Source organism: Salvia hispanica, chromosome 2, assembly GCF_023119035.1.
Source record: "Salvia hispanica cultivar TCC Black 2014 chromosome 2, UniMelb_Shisp_WGS_1.0, whole genome shotgun sequence".
Lineage (NCBI taxonomy): Eukaryota > Viridiplantae > Streptophyta > Magnoliopsida > Lamiales > Lamiaceae > Salvia > Salvia hispanica.
In genome coordinates this window covers 17,630,214-17,654,061 of record NC_062966.1, presented here as the reverse complement: position 1 = coordinate 17,654,061, position 23,848 = coordinate 17,630,214, and the positions used below count along the sequence as shown (strand labels likewise).

The 23,848-nt window shown below is 32.9% G+C and overlaps 1 protein-coding gene across 1 annotated transcript; it reads left to right on the top strand.

The window, feature by feature from the left end:
• The first annotated feature begins 21,152 nt into the window (after positions 1-21,152).
• Positions 21,153-23,452, top strand: LOC125207080 (polygalacturonase-1 non-catalytic subunit beta-like). Its single transcript, XM_048106283.1, has 2 exons — positions 21,153-21,311; positions 21,428-23,452. Exons 1-2 carry the CDS (start codon positions 21,174-21,176, stop codon positions 23,234-23,236), a joined length of 1,947 nt encoding a protein of 648 aa, XP_047962240.1. The 5' UTR covers positions 21,153-21,173; the 3' UTR covers positions 23,237-23,452.
• The last annotated feature ends 396 nt before the right edge of the window (positions 23,453-23,848 follow it).

Below are 23,848 nucleotides of genomic sequence, written 5' to 3'. Positions count from 1 at the left end.
GAACACGCATTATTGTAGTGTGCTAACCACTTTTTATCAGAATGCTTCTATTTAAATTATTTCGAAATTGTAAAGTTATCGAACCCGACAATGTGATACTATTATCTGCATTTGTTCGATGGGTTTTGGTGATAATTAGTGATTAGGTTATCTTATTATCAAATTCTGGATCCGCCTTGGGCAATACTCATATTTTTTTTTTAAACATGGATAAATTCATAATTAATTAGTGTATTTGTTCTGTCATTATATTATATAGTACAACTGAAATCGAAAGTAAACGACAGATGCATCATTGCATATAGTGCAATCTTCTTTATCCTTCTTTCCCAATAATACTAATTTTCCTTCAAAATTTATGGCATATTTTATTAATTAGTAGTCAGGTGATATGGAGATAAGATCCAAAATTAAATACAGATGTGGATGCGATTTGTCAACCCAAAGAGGAAAATTACTTTAATATAGTGTGTAAGATTAAAGTCTAATATTGATTCTCTATATTTGTTCAAAAAAATCAGTTTACACATTAAGTATTTAAATTTAAACCTAAATTATATATTTTGGAATAATCATTAAATTGCACTTTTGTCTTATTAGTTAATTAATTATCATTCTAATTAACTAAATTAATGAGTTAATTATCATTATAAATTAAAAGATTTAAAATACTTAAGTTAGTAAAAAAAATCCCACAAATTATATCATGACGTATTTTAAAAGAAAATTTCTTTTTATTTAAATTAATTTTTATTGTAAGTAAAATAACATGAATTTTAAATATTAAATTAATTAGGTTAAAATAATTAATTAGATTGATAATTAACATATTTATATGGTCAAAACGAAGTTGGCCGTTGTGGCTCAAAACATATTTTTTAGGATAATAAATTAATTCACTTAATGTGTATATAACTATATATGATAAAAATGAATTGGGCAAATATAGAGAATCAATTTTGAATATTAATCTAATGTGTATATACCGGAATACTTGGTTGTTTCATTGAATTCTACTACGACCTTTTCTATTTGTTTGAAAGGGAAAATAAAATTAATTGCTAAATCAGTTTTTAGGAAAATACAAAAGGTACTTTTGATAGTACAAAAAATCTCTTTTGTTATTGGGAGAAGATGGAAATTTTTTTATCATAGTAATAATTAAATGGTGAAGTCAACTGCCAAAGGTTTTTTATAGCAGAAAATATCAGGAAAAAGAAAAAAGAGATGGCACGTTGATTTGTAAATTTAAATTTATACTAAGTGAAGTAATTGTAGGTAAAGTAGATAATGAGGAACAAAATTTTTGGAAAAACATTATTACTTATAGTGTTTGCTCTCTTTCACAAATACATTTTCATATTTTCACAATTTAAATAAAACTTTTTATTTACTACAAATAATACTTTTTGAGAAACTCAAATAAATATCTCTTTTTCTCTCTATTTATAATTACAAGTCGATAAAACTCATCATACAATCAAATAAGAATTGTATCTATAGTGAATAAGACTTCACTTTAAAACAAGCTAAGACTATAAAAGTCTTATTCGATTTTAAAAATAGTTTTATTTCACTACAAAAAAGGAGGTCTTTCCCGAGCACCAAAGTAGTCGGCAAAGAGGGAAATATGCTCGGCATATCCAACTTTACCGAGCACTTCGCGAGTACTTAAGGTGCTCGGCTTTCTCTTCGTCGGCATTTTTACCCGAGCGCTTCTTGGTGCTCGGCTAACTGGTCAACTACCAGCATTGGCGAGCACCTATGAGTGCTTGTAATGCAGCAAGCACCTAGTGGTGCTCGGCACTTTCGAGAGGTTAACACTAAACCAGCGAGCACTGGCCTACTTCGAGCAGGTTTGCGAGCAAATACATGTGCTCGTAATGCAGCCAGCACCTAGTGGTGCTCGGCACTTTCGGGAGATTACACCCGAAACCAGCAAGCACCGGCCTACTTCGAGAGGTGTGCGAGCACATACATGTGCTCGTAATGCAGCAAGCACCTAGTGGTGCTCGGCACTTTCGAGTGAGAACTAGTTGCACCGACCACTTCGAGCATGTTAGCGAGTACGGCCATGTGCTCGGGAAATTGATTATTCTGATTTTTATATATATATATATTCTAAAATTTTAATTATTTAATAAACTATTAATAAATAAATAATATAGAAAGCTTAAATAACATTAAAAAGATAAATTGTTTGACAAAAATATATAAAGATAAAGGTTATCTTACAAAATACCACTAAACTACACATTTTTCAATTGTCCCAATTTTTCATTTAAAAGGCTCGTCATTCGTTCTTCCATTTGTTGCTCCCTCCTAGCCGCTTCCTCACGCACTAGTGCAATTTTCCGATCTGAATCGGCTTGCACCTTTTCAATTTGTAGCTGCATTTGATCACGATATTCTTTTAACGCGTTGCACGACCATTTCATCGATCTAGCTAGCATTGACGCAGTTAGAACCCACAAATGAGTAAGTAGCCAATGGGAAGAATATGATTGTTGTTTGCCCGGACCAGAAATTTGTTTTCTTTTCTTCACCTTCCCAAAAAGCTCCAAGAAGATGGCTTCATGATCCGGGTTCTCTATTCCTTCAGCCCGTAGTTCTTCAACCCGTGCCATAACGTCATCCTTCCATTAAACAAACATGAGAAACATTAAAAATGTGTAACAACAAAGGGAGAACCTCACAAGCAACAAGCTGATCATATCATACAATTTTGTACAGCATTATAAAGCTACAAATTCAGAAATCAAATCTGTGATTAAACCCATCATTATCAAATCAGAAATCAAATCTGTGATTAAACTCAAAACTCAGAATGAATAAAGACCAAGATTCAACACCAATCCAATCTCTTAGTTTCTATGACTAGCAGTGATGTATGACTGGCAGTGATGCATTGCTGAAAGTGTGTTTCTATTTCCTATGCGCTTCACCTTTTACCAGTAATATGCAGACTCTCATAGTTGCACAGAGACATATCAAGTTATTGTTAGCTATGCAGAGAAAAATTAGTAGTTCACTACTAAGCCAAGTCTCCAATATACAAGGGCATTCCAACAACATTTCTTTAATAAATATTGCAAATCAAGATACCATTGCATACATTCAGTTGTCTATAGCTGGATCATGCAGTAGGCTATAGCAGAACGCGCCTCTTAGTTCCGAAATATAAAGAGGCATTAAAATTTGTCATCCAAACTGTAAGTTTCTTTGCTACAATTTGTGCATAAGCAGGGTAAAATTATGCTTGAATTACCATTCAATTCCACTAGAAAAAAATGTTTAGAGAAACAAATGTCTGACTCTGGAGAAAATATTGGGCAGAAAAAACAGTTTTCAATAGTGTTCCTATATAACTACAAAGTTTCGAAGGTCATTGGGATAAAAAAAAATACTCATAGCAAAGTGAAAGACATGCTAATTCAGATAAGTAGTTTTAGTTATAGTTTTTCAAAAAGTTCAACTGAATTCCGTTTAAAGCTGGACACAATAGCTACTACCTAGAGCCAATGTTATTAAATAAAAACATCCATAAAATCATTCAGTGAAGTGAATGCATAAATCATAAATCATAATTTAACTGACCATGCATGAAACAGATTAAAAACCTTCCCTTTGAAAAAAAATATATAAATTATCCTTAACCTTCCCTTTGAAAAAAAAATATAAATTATCCTTGTGAAAAGACTTACTACAATTTGTTGAGCACGTTGCGAACACAAGTTGCCTTGTGAATCACCGTTCCTTAGCTTGTGGGTCTGTAGAAAGAAATCCATAAATGGAGGAAGCTTTCCATTGTTCTCTTTGGCCTGAAAACAATTTTCAACATAAGTATAAAAGTAACAAACAAATCAAACTAATGAAATATTATAAGTTTTACTGTTTTCGCTGTTGTCTCGGCAAATGATGTAGATCCATTACACTGTGTGCCAAGTGCAGTCTCAAGCCCTTGTCTACGGTTTTCAGAGCACCTCTCAGAAGCTGCAATACTCTCGGGTAAATTCCAGCCTTTCTGGTAATTCGCCCATTGGGCATCTGTGTAAAAAGAAGGTTTCTTTGTCTTCTTTTTATAATAGCTAATAAAATCCCCGTATCTGAGTTTACACTTGCTAACAAAAGACTTTTTACACTCGTCTTGATCATATGCCTCACAATTAGCAAATTTCTACAAATTAACACAAAATGACAATCAAATTTAAACTACAAAATAAGATATTTAAGATTGTAAGTAATCTTACTAAAAGAGGGAGAAAGAGAGATAAAGATAGAAAAAAAATATATCATGCACAAGTTTATCTTAAATTCAGCCCAATACGTGGTGCTCGGAATATGCTAAGCACATAAATAGTGCTCGTCTGTATCAGTAAAAATAAAATGAAATATATTGATGTAATAGATTTAAGAATATCTTAAAATTGTTGGAATGTTTCATGAATATATATATTTTTTTGGGAATTCGAAAAACACTGCATATATATTTTAGGGTATATTTTATGCTACAAAATTGTTGAAGTATTTATGAAAATATTTTTTTAGGAATGCCGAGCATAGGTCTCGTGCTCGGAATATTCCGACCACGGACATAGTGCTCGCTACATCTATATAAATTACACATTCACGCTGCATATATAATTACTGGAATGTTTTAAACAAGCCGAGCACCATTTAAGTGCTTGGCAATTGCCGAGTACCTTAAAAGTGCTCGGCATTTATATAAAATATAGTATAAATAACAATTATTTAACAATAATAATAATTTTAAACATGCCAAATATTTTTATTAGTACACATAAATATCACGAAAATTTTTCATGTATAAAAATTAGTGGATCATTCACCATATTTATTAAAATCTATTTTGAACATAAAATATCAACTTTTTTAACAATTGCCGAGTACCATAAATGTCCTCGGAATTATATAAAAGTATTATAAATACTCTTTATACAATGCCGAGCAACTTTGGAGTGCTTGGCAATTGCCGAGTACCTTAAAAGTGCTCGACAATTATATAAAATATAGTATAATTAATAATTATTTAACAATAATAAAATTTTCAAACATGCCAATATTTTTTACATGTATACAGAAATATCTAGAAAAATTTGCATGTGTGAAAATTTGTGGATCATTCATCATAAATATTAAGTTTGGTGCTCGCTATATTTATAAATTAAAGCCTCGTCTATTATTGCTGGAATGTTGCATTAAAATATTTTACCGAGCACGTATCATGTACTCGCTAATACATTTATTATGCGAGCATATTTCGGGTGGTCGGCAATATTCGAGCACAACGCTTCCCTGACTCAAATTGCTAAACCGAGCACGTTGACCGCGCTCGGTATTGCTCGCAAGTTAACTTCCCCATTCATGATATGGCCGAGCACCTTCAATTATGCTTGGAATGTTGCCGAGCACAGTTTAAAGTGCTCACGATTTTCCGAGCAGAATTGAAGGTGCTCGCTAGTGGTGCTCGGTAAACACTCTTTTTTTTGTAGTGTTTGATTCATCTATATATTTTGTTTATATTTAAAAGAAATAATCTCTTTACATTGAGTAAGTCCATTCTCTATTTTTCTGCCTTTTATATTTTGAAGAATCAGCCGTGGATATTAAATAGAAAAATTTTGTCGTAATTATATTCTTTTGTTGTTTGGGCCAAATGGAAAAGGAAAGTCAAAACCATCGATTTAATGCATATATTAATGTTTCATCACATTAATCCAAATATAATATCTTCAGTTCACGGAAAATATTTATTTATTGGGACCATCTGCAATGACAGATATTCAATTTCAATCTTGAGGGATACGTGAAATATGAATAAGCCTAAATTATAATTCTGAATTAACTAACCTAAATAGTACTAGCAATTAACCCGAAAGTAGAAACATTAACTTAAATTATTGTGATATGGATTTTCTGAAAGGCAAAAAAAGGTAATTTTCTTTGTCTCATAAATACCTACAGTATGATTTATGAACCAGCGTTTACATGATGTTCTTTTTGTTTTCTCCAAGATTTTTTATTCATATTATTTTATTTGTCGAATTAATTAGTTGGTTTCTGGATTATATATAGGCTGGCCTACGAAATGGATTAGATCACGGCCCTAATTTATAACAGTGAGCTCAACCCATTTAAAATCTTAGCTGCCCCAACAGGCCTACGACTAATAGTTCTGTGCCTATTCATAACATTTGAGCTAAGCCCATTTAAAATCTAATGAAACATTGTGTATCTTAGTCCATCACATAAAGTGTATAATGTGCAAAATATATTAGCCACAATTAATTCGAGTAAGCTCTAAAATAAATATATAGAGTAATATTCTACTTTCGTATTCCAATAATATGATATCGGGTATTAGTTAAAATATTATTCATAGAAAAGGGAACTTTAAATTAAGGTCATGAAAAATCAATACATCAAGCGTTGTGTTTCAAAATAAATATTGAAATGTGTGGAGTTAGAGGTCCAGTTCGGATGCCTCGAGTCCATGCTCTGACTCGGACTTTGACCCATGTATTTTCGTTTGTTTTCTATATTATTCTCTCTCTTAATTACTCTTTTTCCACTTTAACTAATACTCCTCTATCCCATTAAAAATAAAACATTTTTTTATTATCTCATTAAAAATGAAACATTTTTAAAAATTGAAACAATAATCTCTTTTTTTTTTCTTCTCTCTTACTTTATTTCTTTTCATTAACTCACAAAACAACACTATATAAAATTCTGTAAAAAAAACTTAATTGTTGGATATCGGTGGTGCACACCCTGACTCGATATTAGTATGATATTGTCCGCTTTAGGCAAAGTCCTTACGATTTTACTCTTGGGGTACTCCCCAAAAGACTTCATACTAATGGAGTTAGAGAAGCTCATTTATATGCTTGTAACTCTTGTTCATTCTCCATATGATATGGTTTGCTCCCTTTCATTAATGTTTCATATTTAATGGGCTTATTAACATTTTTCCAAGCAAGTATAAAAAAGAATTGTCTCAAATGCATAGGGACAATGAGAGTATTATTTTTTTTTATAACCGATCGATCTGTCGATTGTAAAGTCGATCACCTCACTCTAATAAAAGAGGTCTAGATTTAACATAAATTCTAGCGAATATGTTCCTTGTGAGTACAACAAAATAAATTAGTATTCTAATTTCTATTTCTCTAAAAGAACCGAACCAAGATAAAAGATAGTGAATGGTGACTAGACTTGAAAACTTAAATGTGCAAATGTTGCTTTCCCTTACCAAGAACTAAAATATGCTATAATGACGTAACACGAGAGTAGTATATAACGCAAAAAAGTCCGGCTAAATTTTTATTTATGCACATATAAATTATAATGGCTATTTTTGTCTTTCACTTCCTAAATTATTGCGTCTACAACTTTTTTTTTTTCCCAACTATAGATAAGCTAATATTCTTCCCACTAATGATCTTCCGCCCATTTGCACCATACGTACTTTAATGCACAAATTGACTCAATTTGAATTTCGAATATGTTGTCATTATGAATGAGATTATATAGCCACATAATTTTTCTCTTTTATGATATTAATATTATTATTCACCTAAATAAATTTTAAAAAAGCCGAGTTTGATAACTACACCTTTGGTGGCCACTTATACATATGTTTCCATCGTTTCATCACGCCCTATACTTTAAAATATGCTTTATACTTTTGAAAATTTGTTATTTCATGCTTCCATTATATTCTTGTAAGTTGTAGCTTTAATTATTTTGAACTTTATTTTTTATTTTTCAGAAAGTAGTACAAGGCTAAAGCAGGGACCAGATATGTACAAATGAGTTATACTCCATGATAACATTGTTTCATGAAACTTTAGAATTGCAGGAGAATATGAACAAATTTGAGATATACATATTCCAAGAAAGAGTCAAAGATGCAAGAATAAATGAATAATCTCTCGACTGTTATTTCCTTTTCAATATTTAAGCTGTGTCATAACAAAAGATGAATAGTTACTCAAAAATTGATATATATTGATCGATGTACGAGTCTATTGCTCCTCGTTTGTTGTTTGCCTTAATCTCGTTGGTTCTTTGTTGATATTCCTGGTCGCTAATTGCGCAGTTTATTCTGGCTAGCTTTTGGTTGCTTTCTCTTTAGCTTTGTTTTTACGTTACTTTCTTTTTTCGGGCTAGCTTCGTGGTTGATGGGCCGTCTTTTTTCTTTTTTTCTTCTTATTGTTGTATTTCGCCTTTGAGTGTTTTGCATTGTACATCACCCACTGTTGTGCATATATTACTATCTTTGAAAAACGTGCTCACTTATTGTATAACTTCAAAAAGAACAAAGATAAATGTACATAAATAAAGTGTACATTTATGTAATTACTCAGAAAATTTAATTCACTTGAATTAAAATACACATATGTTTTATTATTAGTTTTTTTATTGTATAACAATAAAAAAGAAATAACATGAAAAATTTATGACAATTTTTAATGTGAGTAATAGATTGAAATAATTATGCATTATTCAATTAAAAAATACTAGTATATTTTTTCCTAAATACTAGTAATAATTTAAAATTTTAACATTTTCCTAGATTGTTACAGAATGATTACTGACTAATATTAGATAATTTATAACAAATTAATTAATATTTTTAAATAAATTTTTAATATAAAATATATAAAAAGTTCAATTATGTATATACCATTTATGTACATTTATAACTGGGAGTCACGTGACTCACATCAGAAACTTAAATGTTGTAAGAGATTCAAATTAACAATTTAATTCCCACTTAATTGTTAGATTTTGACGTGATTTCGTACTTAATAGTTAATGCACGTTTTTTTAAGGGAATAGTTAATGCATGCTATACACCAGTATTACACTCTGCCTCCTAATAAATGTGTCTCAAATCTCAATCATATGAATGACACGTGCCGATTCTTCAATTTATATGGAATATATGTTCCCAACATAAAGAAGTTAATGTCAAATTAGTCATATCTTCGATATTTTTGGTAATCTGAATATGAGACGTATAACTAACAATGTTTGATTTTTATGAACGTGATTGGCACAGCAAAGAGGTCGGTTTTCTTCTAATTACTCCCTCCGTCCCGCTTTAACAGTCTCATTGACTTTTCTGCACTCGTTTTGTAAAAATGATAATAAATAGTTAAAGTGGAGATATAATAAAGTAAAAAATAGAATAATATAGAGAAAAGTCTTATCTACATTATTCTCTTTTTTACTTTATTATTTCTCCACTTTAACTATTTATTATCATTTTTACAAAACGAGTGCAGAAAAGTCAATGGGACTGCTAAAGCGGGACGGAGGGAGTACTAATTTATGGATTAATTAAGAAACATGATCTCAAATTAAATCAAAGGTAGAAGTTAAGTTCGAAAGACTCTTCTTTTTGGCCAATGCATACCAGTTGTTTTCAATTTGCCTAAATAAATGAAACCTTCAATTTGATGGCTCGGTCCTGCAATTTTTTGGATTCCCCTACGTACTCCCTCTCCCTCTATTCCATGTTAACAGAGCCTTTTTTTATTTTGAAAACTTATTAATATAAGAACATCCCCAATGGTACTTAGGCCAGTCATAGGCCAGCCATAGGCCAGTCATAGGCCAGCCGCAATAAAAATAATTCAAAATATACTACATTTACGGAATTAAAATTACGATTAAAATACGAAATTAAATTTACGACACATATACGGGAAAAATAATCCATTCCATTAAAAAAAAGTACAAAGATTTTATAAAAAAGTACATGATTTTTTTTTTTTAAAAAAGGGCTTCAACACACGAGCCCCGCCACTCTCTACTCCTCATCGCCGTCGCCGCCGCCGTCGCCGCTGCCGCCACCCGTGGTATCTCGAGCCCATGTCGGAACCCGCTAGCCGTGCCCTCGCGATCTCCAAATCAACACGCATGCTCTCGAACATCTCGTGAAGAAACATCTTCTCCGTGGGGTCAGTGGCGTTCTTCCACTCTTGGAAGACCTTGTACATCGATATATCGTGTTCCTCCCGGTGACCCCTTAACTCCCTCGCATCCTCGGAGTGGCATACCGTGCCGCATCCCCGTGCATCCCGCCTTGCCACATCGATCCCCATCATCTCGCTCGCAAAGATCATCTCGTCGCCGTATCTCCCGGGGTATACCCCCCCACCTGGCGCCGACTGCCCGCCGCTCCCTTGCCCGTCGCCTTGTCATCCCACTACGGCATACCCCTATTGCTAGCTTTACACTGCAGCACCGGCCATCATCCTCATCATCTCGATCTCCAAGGGATGTTAAACCCCGGGCCCATCTCCCCCCATCCAGCATCCCACAGTGTACCGTGGGAAAGTCCGAGACCCACTCGTCGCCGGGACCGGACTCGTTGTTGTGATCCATCGCTCGATGATGCTCTTGTACGAGAAAGTTAGAGAGTGAGAAAACTCGTTAAAACAAGTGGTGCAAATGAAAATGAAACGAAAATCGCGTTTATATAGGTTTTTAAAAAAAGAAAAAAAAATCAAAAATCGGCGCTGGCCGATCGGGCCGCCACAATGGCGGCTAGCCGATCGGCCAGCCCACGCCAAGCGCTAGCCGATTTCGCTCGCCGACTGCAATAGTTCGGCTAGCTAATGACGGCTAGCGACACGATCCGGCTAGCCGGTCGCTAGCCGACCATTGCGGATGCTCTAATTGAGTCATTTCTATTTTTGGTAAAAAATAATCATTACTTTTACTTTGCTTTCTCTTCATCTCACTTACTTTATTCATCATTCACTTACTTTATTCATCATTCACTTAACACATTATTCTTAAACTACGTGCCGAAAAGAGATGCATCTATTAACATGGAACAGAGGGAGTACTAGTACTACAATGACCGCCGAGGCTATATATATTATACATTGGAACAAGAAAGACAATTCATAGCCTACTCAACATTTCTTTTGAAATCAATACAAAATTAAGATCAAATTATAGAAATTTAACAAATGTACAAAGAATCATACTTTTATTATAATCTTCGAATAATGCCTGCATACTTCATTTGTTTATATCAAGTTAATCAAACTCAGTTAGATATCATCCCAGACCTCTATCATCATGTGGGCTACATCTCCATACATATGTTTAATTTAATTATATCTATATTTATTAATTGGGTTGCGTTCAACGTTATAATCCAACATGGATTGATATTGATATGTCGTTATAAAGAATATGATTGAAGAGGGAATAATTATGATCATCGGCATGTGCAGTTCCACTTGATATGAGAAACTTTACTTATTAATGGATCCCAGTTTGAACAGAAATTCCTCTTTTATGAGAGCTGGAATCTTGAAAATGGCCTCAATAATTTCTCTCAATCATTTATCACAATATAAAATAACAACAATAATAATTAATAATATTGAAATTTATCACATAATTAATCACTTTTTTCAGTGTTATAATAATTGTCTGTACTCAACTCAAATCCTTGCAAATTCCAAATACGTATATCTATATGTTTATTGTAGTAGGTTTGTGTTAAAATGACAACCCCTCTTAAAGTGACACTGTGACACCACTTATACAGCAATATTACAAACACTACACAGCAATCTATAGATTGTTGTATAGTGTGTCGGATATTGCTAGACAAGAAAAATTGTTGGATAAAGACCAACAAATTGTTGGCCGTCTTTTTCAGATTTTTTTTTCTTTTTTGCCACGTGCCAGCTTATTATTCGTCCACATATATAAATGATTGACTAAGAATTATTATTTGATATTATTTTAGGTGGTGGTGGCACCTTAACGTGTCCCTATTATATTTGTCACATGGTTAATCAATTGCCTATAATACTGAAACTATAATATTGTTCCCCAATAGTTCTTGAATTATTTTATTTCGGAGGGAGCATCAATCAAATGTACCACGTGGATATCACAAAATTACAGGCTGTATATATACCAACCTAACGGCTAATAATATTAGTATAATTTTGTCTCAAAACAAAATGTACTTAATAATGTTTTCTAGTAAGTGTTAATAATAAAATTAATTTAGACAAGCATAAGACAAATTTATCTACTTCCAGTTAATATAAGTAATGCAAGAGGATACAAATATCTTAGATAGAGCAAGATCTCATGGAAAAAAATTATTGTAGATTATCAAGCTCCTTGTTTAGCTCCACATGGTATACACTATACATACAATCATGCATGAATAAATTTTTGTTCCACTATATCCATATGGCAACAGTTGATTTTCAAAATTTATTCAAATAATCCTTTCAATTCATCATTCACATTGCTTTCCCACTGTGAATGTTTATTTATTAATTACAAAAATGTTGTTTTTCTCCAAAAATAAAAAGGAAATAATTTATTTTTATCTTATTGCATACTATATCCAAGTAGAATCAGTGTAGCTTACGATTCAGGCATTGATCATAAAACTTAATTAAATGACTAGACATTTAGCCAAAACAAATTACTCAATCCTATATTAGCAAACATAAAATACAGAAGTTTAAACAACGGAATATTAGCAGATTTGTGGGGTAACAAGTCCAATATCTAGTAATATTCTTTTTTCATAAAATGCAAGTTTGTGGTGATTGACCTGGTAAACACTAAACAGCACTGGCCCTAACACCATATCGAATTGATCAACAGATTTTAATTTCCAGCACATTGTTCAATATTATTACTTGTAAAGTTTTATTTATATATTTATAAGAATTATGATGCAAATGTGACGCCACTATGATGCATAAGGTTACCTAACTATAGTTAGCATGTATCACAGCTATATCAGCGGAGTCAGTGGATAAAGCAAAAATATATATAAATATATTTTAAGGAATTAAGAAAAGGCATAAATAAGGATATTTCAAAAAAAAATTGAATTAAGTGTTAAAGTAGCATAAATAAAAAAAATTTAGGTCAGGCATCTGCCCCCCTTTTGGAGGCCATGTACATACGTCCCCGAGTTGTATACATATCAAATTATATACGCGTTCTTGAATGATACTCATAATATATGGAGGTGTTGTTCGATGGTCATGACTAAATCATTAAGATTAAGTAATGAGATTATTTTAGTTGGATGACTATAGATCATTATCTTATTATTATCAATTTAGGATTAAGTTGTGAGATTCAATCCCATGAATCAAACGTACTTCGTATTTAATTGTAGAGTGAACTACAAAAATAGTCCCTGGACTATGCGTTTATCTCGCTAATGAACCCTGGACTTTAAAAATATCCCCAGACAACCCTGGACTAAGCATTTATCTCGAAAATGGTCATTTTTCACTGTTTCGTGACGAAAATACCCTTTTAAAGGGTTTTGGAGGGTTTGGGCAATTTGGTCTTTTTACATTTTAAATCTGATATTATTTCAGTTATGTACTAAATCTGATATTATTTCAAAATTATCATTCTTCTTCCCTTTTGTCATCCTTCACTTTGTTTCTTTATTTCAATATTAGATTTAATTTTATAAAATTAAATTTTAAAGTTAGATTTTTAAATATCAATAAACTTTTTAATTATTAAAATTACAATTAAATAACAAATTAATAGTTTTAATCAATATTTGATAGTGTCTAATATTAAAATTATTAAATATTGATTAAATCTTAGACATTATCAAATATTGATTAAAACTATTAATTTATTATTTAATAGTAATTTTAATAATTAAAAAAATTATTGATATTTAAAAATCGAAATTTAAAATTTAATTTTATAAAATTAAATCTATTATTGAAATAAAGAAACAAAGTGAAGGATGGCAAAAGGGAAGAAAAATGATAATTTTGAAACAATATCAGATTTGGTACATAACTGAAATAATATCAGATTTAAAATGTAAAAAGACAAAATTGCCCTAACCCTCCAAAACCCTCTAAAAGGGTATTTTCGTCACAAAACAGTGAAAAATGACCATTTTCGAGATAAACGCTTAGTCCAGGGTTGTCTGGGGATATTTTTAAAGTCCAGGATTCATTGGCGAGATAAACGCATAGTCCAAGAACTATTTTTATAGTTCACTCTTAATTATAAGATATAATTTTACAAACCAAACAATTCACGAGTATAATGACCACGAATGGGTAATGCACTTTTTAATATCCTAATTGGTCTTTTGCATTAGTACTACTTTCTAATATGTATTTTATTTATTTTAACAGTTTTTATTGTCTTAATAGGTGTTTCTGCGCGCTCGAGACACCTCTCTCCAAATATTGATGCTCCCAGGCAATGTCAACTTTTTTAGATGTGCTTTGATTCTTCTTTAGTTTTACTTTTTCTTGTCAAAATTGACTTTTGTCCCCAATAAATTCAGGTCACATTTATAGTATCACAATCAAGCAAAATTTCATCTGCTACCTACCACGTAAATTTAAGTCTTTGCTGGTTACACAAACTGTGTCAAATACCTAATCGTAGTGTTCTACTTTTAAATACGAAAGAAACTCTATATTATTTACTTATACAGGTCTTGTATATTTTTATTATTGTATAGATAAAAGATTGCCGTTACATTGTGCTTATTTGAGACTTCAATAGTTGATAATTAATCAAACAAATTAATATAGTCTAATAGCTTAAGTAGGGTCAAATTAAATTATAGTACCATAAACTGATCCATTAGAATCTTCGGTTTGGTTCATTTTAAGGCTAACACAAGTATAATATAATTGAGTGCAATTATGGCCCACTAAACCTATTATAGTGGAGCGATTGTTTGAATATTTAGGACAATATAATTAAAGTATACTTCTTTATAGTGGATTTAAACATCATGATTTATTCCTTTATCAGAATCTGAAATCTTTTGGGCATAAAATAGAATATCACAATCTTTAAAATATATTTTGGATACTAAACCTTTTATTATCCGACCGACACCACAGAAGTCAATATAGTTCATGGCCGGAGGGCCTGTTTCTCAAATAAATGCACGATTTTATTCGATCTTACAAACCTTTAAAACGTTGTAAATCATATCATCAAATTTTAATTTATTGTAAAATTAATACTACTAATATTTTAGGTCACATTGACATGGCATGCTAAATTTTCATATTTGACACTCAAGTGTCCGTCTACATGTATTTAAAATCCATGGAAATTATCCGGTAATGATCGCAAGGTTTTCAGAGTTTAAATTTTGCTAGAGACAAGGAGAGCAATAAAGATTGAACCCTTGTTATGAATCAGGAAATCGCATGGTTTGATGTTCTCGAACGGTGAAACACTTCAAATATCATCACTAGAAAAAAGTCAGTTTACCGACGAAATTAGCGACGGAAAATTTTCGGTATGAATTACTGACGGAAATATTTCTCTACGAATTACCGACGTAATATTCCGTCGGAAAATTTTTCCTTTTTTAATTAGTCAATGTACTTTCCGTCGGTAATTCTGTCGGTTAAAAAAAATTACCAACGAGTTCTTTATCGAATGTCCCTCGGTAAAGAACTCGTCGGTAAATTTTTTTTACCGACGGAAAGTACATTGATTGTAAAGGAAAAAATGTAGCGACGGAATACTCCGTCGGTAATTGCATGCTTAACTACAAATAGGTCAAAGTAGTGTTTCCTTGTGAAATAAATTACTCCCTCCGTCCGCGATTAGAAGTCCCGGTCACTTTTGCGCACCTATTTTATAAAAATGATAAAAAAAAATAGTTAAAGTGGAGAAATGGTCAATTAAAAGGGAGAATAATGTTGAGAAGACTCTTGTCAACATTATTCTCTCTCTTACTTTACTATTTCTCCACTGGAACTATTTTTTATTATTTTTATAAAACGGGTGCGCAAAAGTGACCGGGACTCCTAATGGCGGACGGAGGGAGTAGCATTTTAACTTCTTATATGCACTAAAAAAAAAGTTAAAAGACATTTTTTAATGCAATTAAGAACACTAATTTATGTTTTCAAATATACCACCAACGCTTTAAAAAGTGTCATTATTATTGGTGTTCCAACTAAAATTAGAGGACGCAAATGAAAGCTAGCGTCCAAAAAAAGCAAAAGATTAAGTTAATAGGAACGTTTACCTTTGCGTCCTAAATTGTGTTGTTATTTTTTAAAACTTCCTGACGCAAGTAATTGTGTCTCAATTTTTATGGCGTGAAAAGATAAGTTTTTGTAGTAATGCTAATAGTCATGAAAATTAGTATAAATTTTGGTTAAATTTTAGTATTCTCCATAAACTTAAAATGTAATCATCTTCACAAACTTATGTAAAGTAGTGAAATTCCTACAATTTGGATTTCCAGCGGAATTTATGAGAAAATTTTAAATTCAAATAACGCATAAAACAACATTATTTTCACTTATTCAAAACAACATAGTTTCTTATATTGATCGAATTGTACACCACATAATCAGACATGCCACCTCAATATCATGGTTTGGTAAAATTGTCACCATATTCCGGGATAGATTGTGCGGATTGTTCGTTCATCACCTTCCACTTATCTAAGTAAAATTGTCGCTACAATATTTACTTTCAGAGTGAAAATTGATGCAATATTTCTGCAGACATGAAACTGAATTAAGAATTGATATGAACACAGTCCGTCTGAATGATGTTATGAACAATAATTGTTTCCTTGTTAATTGTTCAAATTTTATTCGCTCATTTTTGTATGCATGTGCTTCTTTTTTAATTTATTTTGAGTATTTTTCTTGTCCATGGACAAGGGTTTTTTTTTTTAACTTTTATTATATTTGCCAAGTGAATTTTACATTCTACTAATTCACTTCACTCACATTTTATTATAAAACCAGTATGCGAAAGTAAGATCAACATTGCACTAATTTTTTCTACCATTTTTTTATAAAATCAAACAAATTCTTAAAATCCAAACGGTAAAAAAATGGGACATCTAATGTCGGACAGAGTGAATACTATAATAAGGTCTATTGTACTAGTATTATTAAGTGCAATTAATAAATTAGATTGTGCATATTAAGTAAATAAAATCTAAAACTTTAATTTATAAAGAAGTAGACTTAACAGATATCATTATTTATTGTGATATTTAAAAAAGCGAACATCTTTTATGGTCCTTGAACTTTGTCAAACTATTATTTTAGGTCCATGAATTTAAAAAATAGCATTGATGTCCGTCAACTATGAGTTAATATCAATCGAAGAACTTTTTTACTATTTCCAAGTTTTTCTGGATGAAAATACTCTTAATACCTTGAAGGGTGTATATTTTTACTAAACTTATCACATACTCATATTTTTATAAATATCTATAGTATATATTTTTTACGAGATATAATTTGACATTCAATATTATCACTTAATTTTGTGACATGAAAGAAAAGTTCATTCTTCAACTTTTTATAATTAAATAATTTAAAAATATTTTTGAGGTATGGATACTCGAAAAATTAATGTCACAATCAATAGACGATACTTGAATATTGATATATTGAAGAAGGAACTTTTTTTTAATGTCACAAAATTAAGTGATAATATTGAAGGTCAAATTATATTTAAAAAATTTATCAAAAATATATAGTAAAGATATTTATAAAAAATATGAGTATGTGATAAGTTTATTACATCCTTCAAGGTATTGAGGGTATTTTCGTTCGGAAAAACTTGGAAATAGTAAAAAAGTACTTCGATTGATATTACCTCGTAGTTCACGGACCTCAAAGAATAATTTTAAAGTTCACAGACCTAAAATGATAGTCTGACAAAGTTCGTGGAAAAAAAAGATGTTCCTCTGTTTAAAAATATTACAATAAACAGCACATGCAAATTTTTATCCACTCACCATTCCATTATAATTTAGGTAGTATTTTTTTAGATACAAAATTTATAAAAATTATATTTAGTGAATTGACTGAAGAGAGAATAAATATGAAAAAAAAAATAGTAGGTATTAAAAGTGTTGCTTTATTGTTAAAAATGTATTGACTTAACCATAGCAAGATGGGCAAATAAATACTCATCTGACTTACTTATAATGAGACAAATTTATTATTTTTCATGACGCTAAACTTTGATATATTTTTTTTTCATAAGGTGTTGTATACGTAATAGTTCCAGTAATTTTCTTAACCTCGTTTGAATGTAGTGCACTGACAAGAGGTGAGGCAGTTGGACTCCAATAAATCCAAAATATTTTAGGATTTTCTACCGAAAATTAATGCATGCCTTATCTGTGTTTTTTTAAAGTCCACGGAATATCCAACTAATTAATTAAAAGAGTTTATTAATTTTTTAAAAAGTCCACGGAATATCCAACTAACTAGACGAGCTTATTAATTTATTTTGACTTTGTGACACATTTTTAACATAAAGATAATTTTTATTTATACACACGTAAATATAGTATGTCAACTGATTGGATATAATTATAGTTGTCCTGGCACTGTGGTCATATTAATCTTTTCTGTATTGTTTCAATTTTATCAAATCCACGATTTTGTGTACAAGATGAAATAAAATGGCATTATTGGTATATATTTATTGAAATAAAATGTAGGTTAATTAAGTATTACTCCTATTTATTTCAAACTTTAAAATTTTATGTAACCATTGCATTGTTTGAGATTTGGAGCATCTCCTCATGCAAAATACTACTCTTTTATTTTCTCTCTCTCTTTCTACAAATTTTACTTTCACTTGTTTTCTTTTAAACATAAAAATAATTCAAGATTTATTTCTTATTCTTATTAAATTTAAACCTGATTTAATTCCATCATACAGGTCGATGTCATTAATTATAATTTAACTATGTTGCCCCCCCTTAAAGATCGAATGAAGGTTCATGATACACGCGTCGCTTTCAACTCAAACATACAAAATAAGACCTCAAGAATAATAGTTACAGTAGCATCACTTAAATAAGAAAAAGGAAAATAGAAATAAATGGCTAAAATTAAAGAGGAAAAAGACAGCAATTATTAGAGTGGGTGGTTGCGAGCCACATAAACAATGACGAGAGTGCCCTTGAAACTCCTCAGAAAATTACGGGTTTTGGCCCTGGTCACGGGCCTTTGTCCCTAGCAACAAATGTACAACGCTCTATCACCACTTTACGCTGAGAATATTAATTATAATAACCAATGTTGGGAGTTGATCCTATTCAAAAACAAATTTTTTTATAATCATAAATCCATGAAAAAACATTCACTGCATAAAACAAAATACACATTCCAATTCGCAAAGGCTAGAAACGCGTTTTTCTATCCACTATTCAAATCAAAGACTTACCCATCCACCCAATCGCCACTATCCACGTGTCAATAACGCGTTTTTACTTCTCACTGTGAGCCTCGACTCACAAGTCGCTGTTGCAACTTTCACCTAATTAATGTTTTGTTTTAAATATTTTTTTCTCTCGCATGATGAAATACTCGACTACTATTATTTAAAATGTACTACTACTGTATAAAGTTAGCAATTAACACCAAATTACCAGATATTTTAGACAATATGATGGGAACATGAGTGGAGCTAATTATGACTTCAAAAGTTAGTTAGTGATGTTAATTTAGAGCAGTGTGGAAATTAAAAATATGTTCATTTCATGCTGAAAATAGTGTTGAATAGAGTTTGGTTGGCATTGAAATAGTGCAAATTTCACATCAAATTTGGTGTAAGCATCCTATTGGAGATGACCTTCTTCACATCCTAGGCATGAAATGTTTATATGAAAATTAAAATACATTGCTAACAAAAAAACTACACATTTAATGCATTGAAAGAGTTTAATGACACGAATTTATATATTCATAAAATAACAAAAAATTACAATTATTTGATTAGTGACATGCAGGTTATAATTCAATCATTATAAACATTACTCTATTATTTAAACAGTAAGTTCGTAATGTTACAAACTAAGATTAATGAGCAAATATTACTACTACAAAAGGGAGTATCATTTTCAAGCTAGTTTTCAAAAGTGAAATGAAACCATTTTTCTTAGGAGAACAATATTCTAGGTATTTATGTTATGTATTACCATTGCTGTTAGATATCTAAAGTAATACTACTACTATATTGAGAAATAAATTATATTAGGAAATAAAAATTAATGATCACAACTTGGGATTAATTAAAAATAACAATTAATTTTAAAATTGTAATACAGTAACTTATAAATTTTGAGGTCTCACTTACATGTACTATTCTGTAGTGTATATTTTAAATAAAATTTGTCTTAGACCATTATTTATTAAAAACGTTCATTTCAGAATAATCCTAAAAGTATTGCTTTATAGAGGTTTTATTGTACAAAGATCCAACAAAGCATATTACCGGGGATCTAAAGGTCAACTCGTTCAACAAAAATATTAATATACGAGTATGTACCTATATTTTTGAATCACACCTCTGATGTGTGTAAACCTTAATAAAGTTGGAAATACATGTCGGACCTAAATCCTAACGAGCTTCAACTTATAAAGCAAACAATATATTTCAGTACCAATTTCTTCATCATCACCTTTCTATGTCGAATGTTGCTAACACTTTCTTTATAGTAATATTTCATTCTTAAAGTTTGCTTGCATATGGAGTACTCTACAAAAAACTCACTGCCAATTACATAATTCTCGATAAGAAATAAAGTGCCGTTATATACATTATGATAATGTATGGTTTAGAAGATTATATTTTATAATTAAATTTGGTTTATGAGATTAAATCTCACAATTTAATTTAGAATGAATAATTATATAATAAAAAATTATAGTCATACATTTCCAATTAAATTAATCTCACAACTTAATCCTAAATGAATAATCTTATAATAACTAGTCACACTCACCATCCTTCAACTAAAATAATCTCGCAACTTAATCTTAGATAGATATTTTTGTGATAATTAGTCAGTCATCTTCCTTCAACTTAAATAATCTTTCAACTTAATCTTAAATAGATAAATACGTAATAATTAGTCATTGCCATATATTTAAACTAGTCTCACAACTTAATATTAAATGACTAATTATATATTGGCAAATGGAATTAATTGGATGGTGCATATTTACCAAAAAATACGGATAAATATATTAGCAGTGACGGTATTCAAAAATCAAAATGGTACCCAACTCAACCCCACCTTCCATTTTCTCCTCCATCACACTCTAGTATAAAAAATGTTGCCTCCAACCATCAACCAACCCATCACCAACATTCTCACTCTTCTTTCTCTCACTAGAACAATGAGCTCCGCCGCCGCTCCGCCGCTCCTCCCCCTCTTCCTCCTCGCCTTCCTCTCCATCTCTTCTCTCAATGTAAGACACAAATATCTCTTATCCTTATCCTTTTCCTTTTCCTGTATCTCCGCTGGTTCAAGCATTTTATCAAACACCTGTGGTCCTCTAATTTCTTGTTGTTTTGTGAAATGCAGGTAGCAGCCGCTGGAGAAAACCCATTCACGCCCAAGGGCTACGCAATGCGGTACTGGAAGAAGCAGATCTCCAATGACCTGCCCAGGCCGGAGTTTCTGTTCGACAAAGCTTCGCCGCTGAGCGCCGCCCAATACGCTGCCTTCTCGAAGCTCGCCTCCGATCAGAGCTCGCTGTCGACGCAGCTCCCGGAGTTCTGCTCCAATGCCAATCTCCTCTGCTTCCCCGATTTGGCCCCGAGCCTGGAGAAGCACAGCGACAATGCCAACTTCGCCGCCTACGTCGGCAAGAACTTCACCAACTACGGCACCGATCGCGTCGGCGCAACCGACGGCTTCCGGAGCTACTCCGAGAACGAGAATGTCGTCGCCGACACGTTCCGCCGCTACAGCCGCGACTCCACCGGCCACCGCGATAAATTCACCGCCTACGCCACGGACGCCAACGTGGTGGACCAGACCTTCAACACCTACGGCACGGCGGCCACCGGCGGCAAGGGCGAATTCACCAACTACAACGACCAAGTCAATGTGCCCAACCTCGTCTTCACCTCCTACTCCGACAGCGGCAACGGCCGCCTTCAATCCTTCACAGCCTACACCCAAAACGCCAATGCCGGCGACCAGAAATTCACCAGCTACGGCAAGAACGGCAACGGCGCCGAGAACGAATTCAGCAGCTACGGCAACGAATCCAATGTGATGGGCTCCACCTTCACCAACTACGGCGAGAAGGGCAACGGCGCCAACGACACCTTCACCAACTACGGCACCAACACCAATGTCCCCGAGAATCACTTCAAGAACTACGGCACTCAGGGCAATGCCGCCACAGAAACCTTCAAAAATTACAGAGATCAATCCAACGTCGGCGACGACACCTTCGATTCCTACGGCAAGGCCTCCAACGCCGCTAAAATCGGCTTCGTCAACTACGGCCAGTCATTCAATGAGGGCACCGATAAATTCACCGGCTACGGCAAAGACTCCACCGGCGCCGAGGCCGATTTCAAGATTTACGGCGTCAACAACACCTTCAAAGACTACTCGAAGCAGGGCACCAAATTTTCAAGGTACATTAATGAGAGCTCTGCTGTGGTGGCCTCATTAGTTTCCAGTGGCAAAAAGGTGAATAAATGGGTGGTTGAGCCAGGGAAGTTCTTCAGAGAGTCCATGTTGAAGACTGGTACAATCATGCCTATGCCAGACATCCGGGATAAAATGCCCAAAAGGTCATTTTTGCCCCGCCTCATTGTCTCCAAATTGCCCTTCTCCACCTCCAAGCTCGCAGACCTTAGGAGGATCTTCCACGCTGTCGACGACTCGGGCAGCATGACCAAAATGCTCACTGATACGCTGGCGGAGTGCGAGCGGGCACCCAGCCCCGGCGAGACGAAGCAGTGTGTGGCCTCGATCGAGGACATGATCGACTTCGCCACGTCAGTGCTGGGGCGGAACGTGGCGGCGCGGACGACGGAGAGCACCCGGGGGTATAATGGGAATATCAAGATTGGAAATGTCAAAGGGATCAACGGTGGAAAAGTGACAAAATCAGTGTCGTGTCACCAGAGCTTATTTCCCTACATGCTTTACTATTGCCATTCCGTCCCAAAAGTCCGGGTCTACGAAGCGGATATCCTGGATCCGAAATCTGAGTCGAAAATTAACCACGGCGTCGCTATCTGCCATGTCGACACGTCCTCGTGGAGCCCGGGCCATGGGGCGTTCATCTCGTTGGGGTCGGCCCCTGGTAAAATAGAGGTGTGCCACTGGATATTCGAGAACGACTTGACATGGGCAATTGCGGATTGATCCGGGTTTGGAGCCAGATACGGGTTAGAGTCGGACCAGTTGTGTTACGGAAAGGGTGAACCACTGGTTCGACCTTATTATAATTGAACTCATTCTATATTAAGCCTAAGTTATTTATTTATTTTCAAACTCTAGAATCTCTGATAGTTGCTCAATTCAATGTTCCATGTTGATCAATCAGTTATATAAATGGGCTACGCCTCCTTCCCTTTCGTATTTTTCTTTGTATAATTTTTGTGCTGTGATTTAACAGTAGTATAATGTAGCAAACTTTTGTATTTATTTTCTTAGCCAAAAATTGCGATTAAGAGATTGATTGGGAATTTAAATGCTTCATTGGTTTTGGATTTTGTTAGACAAAGATGTCGTCGGTAATTGGTCAAACTTGGAAGTGTCTCATTGTTTAAATAATTTTTTGAAGTAGAAGCCTATCAAATTAATTTATATAGGGGCTCGAGTAAGCACAAAAAGGGAAATTAAACAAAATCAAACCAGTGTTTTTTTCTACTCAAATGGAGATTTGGTGAAGAACTGACAAATTTGAAATGGGAATGGGGAAATAAATAGAGGGATAGTAGAATATTAATAAGATGAAACAATGTCAAAAAAATT